Raw genomic sequence first — 5190 nt, 5'->3', positions numbered from 1 at the left:
ATATATATATATATATATATTGATATAATACATCGTACAAATAAAGTAAAATTCCACTCTCAGTATGAAAACAATGGTAAGAAGAAGAAGGACAACAACAGGAAAATAAAAGTAAAAAAAGAAACAAATAAATAAATAAATAAAATGAAAGTCTCATCAAATGTTCTTTTTTTTTCCTTTTAATCCCCAACTCACCCCTTCTTTTTTTTTCTTTTCTTTTCTTTTCTTTTTCAATAAACTTTCTCTGCATCATTTTTTTTCTTTCTTTAAATACTATTGGCTCTTCCTCTTGTTGTTTTTACTATCACTATCACTATTATTATTATTATTTCTCCTTCCTGCCTTCAATAGTATCAAAGGAAAATAAGATCCACACAAACACACAAACACATTGATCTTCACTCACCCAATACTGTAGGTGTCTATATATATATATATATACCCCTCACACATCATCTTCACACAAGACCACATAATTGATAGGAAATAATCCTGTCCGTTGATTACATACGCCTTTAAACCATCCCTCCTCTTGAGCCCGACAGACACAAACAATCAAATCTCCCTTTTCAAATGTTAACTCATCTGGAGCCCGGGCCTTATATGAATAAAGTGCCCGCATGGTAGATCCTTCCATTCGCTGTTGTTGTTGTGATGTTGGTGGACGTAAGGAGGCGTTAATCCCAACATTTCCATTCATCGCCGCTCCGGTAGTGTCTGCCTTCATTTCTCCCATTGTTGTTGCTGTTGCTGTTGCTGTTGAAGCCGCTGCTGTTGTTGTAGCTGCCATTGTATTATTATTATTATTCATATGCATATGCATATTATTAGCGGCGGTTGTGTTGGTTTGTGTAGATGGGGCTCCCACAGAGATTGGCTTTGCATACATTCCTCCAATAGATCTCGTTACATCATCTGAAGTAGTATTAGTAATATTTGTATTGGTATTAGTAGTATTTGTGAGTGTCGGCATTCGCACTTCATCCTTTGATCGTTTTTCCAATAATGCATTCACACGTCTCTGCAGGGCACTTTGTTGAGATGGAGGAATAACGGGTAAACGTAATTGTTGTTGACTTTCCCGTTCACTCTTCTCTGCTTCCAGGGTGGAGCGGAGATGTAAGAGAGTTTTTAATTCCTCCTTTTGAATCTTTTCATTAAAAGAAATAGAAGGATTCATAAACTCACGATAATCCAGAATAGTACTGCAGCGATTGAGATTAATTTTCTCTACAATATCTCGTGGATGGACATACTCTACACCGGCAAATTGTAAAGATCGTAATGTTGGTTCAATTGCCTTTTCTGCCTTTTCCAGTTTGTGTCGAATGTATAAAACTTCCTGCGAGACTCCTCTTCTCTTGAGAAGTAAATCATTATTAATCTCTGCATATCGTTTCGCATTTGTATCTAATGCATCTGTAAGGATTTCCTTTTTCATCTCATTATTTTCAATTTCCTTTTCAATTTGTTCTAATCGTCTTTCTTTACGGTATAAATAACGACTGGCCACAATATAATAATCTGAGAAACGTTTAAAGTGATGTTGTTGAACCAATCGTAACATCTCACTAAGGGCATTTTGTTGTTTATCATATTTACCAGTAATACTATCACAACCATCCAATACAAAATTATTTAATGCCGTGGCGAGATCTTTCGCAGCGAGGGCGTTATTAATCATCGCTTGTAATTTCTGTGCATGATCGGCGGCGGCTTTAATAAATGCCTGATGTCCACTACGTCTTCCAGCCTCATGTTCTTCCATTTGTAAACGACGATCAATTTCTTTTCGTCGTTGTCGTCCAAGTGTGGTTAACTCTTGTTGACATTTTCGCATTTCTTCATATAATTCAAAAATACGATTCCATACACTTTGTTGTTTTTCTTTATTCTTTTGTAAATAATCATCTGAGAGACTACAATCCGATTCATACCGTTTCTTCTGATGAGAATCATCATTATTATAATTCTCAATTTGTTCCTTTATCTTAAGAAGATCCTCCTCACAGGCCTCAATTTGTCTATACTTTCCTTCAATCACGGCTGTAATATCTTTATCGGCCATTCGAAAAATAGCCCAACGTCGACGTCTATCACTATCGCGAGATTCCGTATAATAATTCGTAATGATTGGATATTGATCGGTAATGAGAGTTAAAATCCGTTCATAAATCTCCAATTGTCGACGGGAAATATCCTCCGCAAGTCCCATCTCTCCATTGGCAATACTAGCCTCTAGTAATTGTTCACATTGATCAATATCCGGTGAAAGATCCTCAATCGCATTTTGAAAATTTGTTAAATCTCCAAATACCCCACGTGTATTTCCATCATCACGAAGTTTTGTTTGTAAGGCATTCGTAATAAAAAGTAATTCTCGAGATTCAAATACCACATTCTTTAACTCCGCCTCACATTGTTCAATAAATCTTCTTTGCTTAGGCGTAATAAAAGCCTGTATTTTTAATTGCTGTAGACATGAAATAAGATTAACGAGATCTGGTAAACTTGCGGGATTCTCTACATCTGAACCGGCGACAATTAACCGTTTTTCACTCATGTGTAGATTGCAGTGTTCAATAATAGTTTTACTACACCAATACGTTCCTGTCTCTACCGCAACACTTTGCTGGAGTTCAGAGAGTTGTTGTTCACATAACTCAAACTGAACATCTAATTGGGCTATTGTGCTATCCAACCATTGCTGGAACTTTTGTTGAAAGGTATCATCTGAGAGAATACTCTCTAGTTTATCTTCTTCCTGTATGTAAATGCGTTTATTACGCTGAAATAAGGTTGCAGCAGCTGTCATTCTTTTTTTTTTTCTTTTTCTTTCCTCTCTGTGGGTGTGCGTGTGGGTTTATCTTCCCTTTTCTTTTCTCCTTTTTAATGTTTATGTTTATGTTTTTTTTTTTGTTTACAGGCGAAAGAGAGAGAGTGAGAGTGAGAGAATAGAAATAAACATAAGAAATATATATATAAAAGAGGGTCAAAAGAGAAACACCAACAGATAAATTAAAAAGAAAAAAAGAACTTTTTTCACTATTCTTTGCATTTACATATACATAGAAACAAACAATAAACATATATATATATATATATAGATGGATCATTTCCCTTTTTTTTTTCCTTATTCCTTAGAAACAAGTTCCTGCAGGAATCCCCGCTTCCAGTTCATGTACTCCATAAACTCCACTTCGCCCACAAGATCATTTAATGTCTTCTCATCTTCACAGTGTAATCCATCACTCCTCCTTCTCTTCTTCTCAGCATCCAACATCTCTAATGTGGTCATACATTCCTCTTCTTCTTCCTCTTCTTCTTTATTATTATTATTATTATTATTATTATTATTATTATTATTATTATTATTATTATTATTATTATTATTATTATTATTATTATTATTATTATTATTATTATTATTATTATTATTATTATTTTTATTAGAAGGATAGATGCGAGTAGAGAAGGAAGATGGAGAAGAACACGTCGAACTACTGGGAGGTATGACATCACAAACACCACGAATAGTATCAATACTATCAGTATCATTATTACTATCATGCATCTCAACACTACTATTATTATTATAATGATAATGATGAGTATTATTATTATTATTATTATTATCTCTAACCGGTACCGTCATTACTGGAGAAGTCTGCGGTGATGATAATGATAATAATATATTTTCTTCTTCTTCTTCTTCTTCTTTACAGTTTCGCCGCCATTCCGATCTTGTGTGATCTTTTGCCTTCATGCGAGTATTCAATCTCTGTTTTTCATTCTTTTCCATCATTTCTTCTAATCTCTTCACACGATTCCGTAGTGTGGCCTCTCGTTTCTTAAAGAGTCGAATAGATGCTTTCACCGCCTCATATAATCCATTGGCATTTCCATGAAGTTTATATGTTTTTGTGTTTATATTGTCATCCTCCTCATTTACACTCTTCTCGGTGTTCATAATGAAGAGAAATAAATCTCCTAAAACTTGTTCCATCATTGGACTATCCTTTTCCATCTCTGTTAAACAAGCCTTATTATTATTATTATTATTATTATAAGTATGATTATTATTATTATTATTACCCTTTGTCAAACTCTGTAGGGATGAAGTGGATAGAGTGGAAGGAGATGGTGTGGAACCCACGCCTGCATATTGTTTCTCATCTACACAAGGATAAACCTTCTTACTTCTTCTTGTAGATCTATTTGATGATACTATCGATGTTGACATTGTGGATAAAGGATCTAAAGAGAGAAAAGTACTTTTTCCTACTTTTCTCTCTTTAGATCCTTTATCCTGTGTTAAATGGAGATTATGCTGTACATATTCTCTTAACATGTGAAATTCCTTTAATAAACTCTCTAGTCGCTTCTCCTGTTCCTCATGTCTCCATTGTAAATACCGCACTTCTCCCTGCAGTTCTTCTCTCTCTGTTAATACACTATCGAGTTGAGTAACAGCATGCCGCAGGAGACGACGGTAGAGTTTCACAGGATTACGTGTACTTTGCTCGAGTTGAGAAAAGAGAGTTTCCACATGATTACGATGATGATGAATATGATGATTATTATTATTATTATTATTATTATTATGTGATGATGATAATATATTTCTCTGTATAGTTTGCATGTAATGAGAAGTTAATTGTATTTCTCTATTAATAGATAGAGAGAAAGAGAGAGGGGGGGGTCCTTCTCTGTAGGGAAATGATAAGAAGAAAGGCTTCGATATATATATATATATGAGAAAAAAAATAAGAAAGAAAGAAAGAAAAGAAGAGAAAAGAAGAAAAATACACTCCTTTATTTTATTTATTTTATTTCCTTCTCTTTTGTTCTCTTCTTTTTTCTTAGTGTTAGTATTGGTTTTCTCCATCCAATTGTTTTTTTTTTTTCCATTCCTCAGAATGGCATTGTCAGGTGCTCTACCGCAGCTGCAAGTAAAGGGGGATTATTTTTCAATACGGTTCATATAAAAGAGAAGATTAATATTGCAAAAATAAAAGAAAAAAAAAAGAAATCCAACGTTTTTTTTTTTTTTTCTTCTCGTTATTTTGTAATATTTCTTTTTTTTTTTTTAATCCTTCACAGTTATTATACAGAGAGAGAGAGAGAAAGAGGGACGTTATACAATAACTATATCCATATATCTATCTACATATATATATATATATATAT

At 33.7% G+C, this 5190-nt stretch overlaps 2 protein-coding genes across 2 annotated transcripts; both read right to left on the bottom strand.

Moving 5' to 3' along the window:
• Positions 1–445: 445 nt before the first annotated feature.
• Positions 446–2815, bottom strand: TM35_000231670 (putative paraflagellar rod protein; the record flags this gene model as incomplete). Its single annotated transcript, XM_029027407.1, has 1 exon — positions 446–2815. One exon carries the CDS (start codon positions 2813–2815, stop codon positions 446–448), a length of 2370 nt encoding a protein of 789 aa, XP_028881262.1.
• Positions 2816–3133: 318 nt separating this feature from the next.
• Positions 3134–4642, bottom strand: TM35_000231660 (uncharacterized protein; the record flags this gene model as incomplete). The annotated part of the gene is made up of 1 exon (XM_029027406.1): positions 3134–4642. One exon carries the CDS (start codon positions 4640–4642, stop codon positions 3134–3136), a length of 1509 nt encoding a protein of 502 aa, XP_028881261.1.
• Between the last annotated feature and the right edge of the window lie 548 nt (positions 4643–5190).

This window comes from Trypanosoma theileri, assembly GCF_002087225.1.
Source record: "Trypanosoma theileri isolate Edinburgh chromosome Unknown TM35_Tth_23_V1, whole genome shotgun sequence".
NCBI classification, from domain to species: Eukaryota; Euglenozoa; class Kinetoplastea; order Trypanosomatida; family Trypanosomatidae; genus Trypanosoma; species Trypanosoma theileri.
The sequence above is the reverse complement of the archived record's forward strand: the minus strand, read 5'-3'. Positions and strand labels throughout refer to the sequence as shown.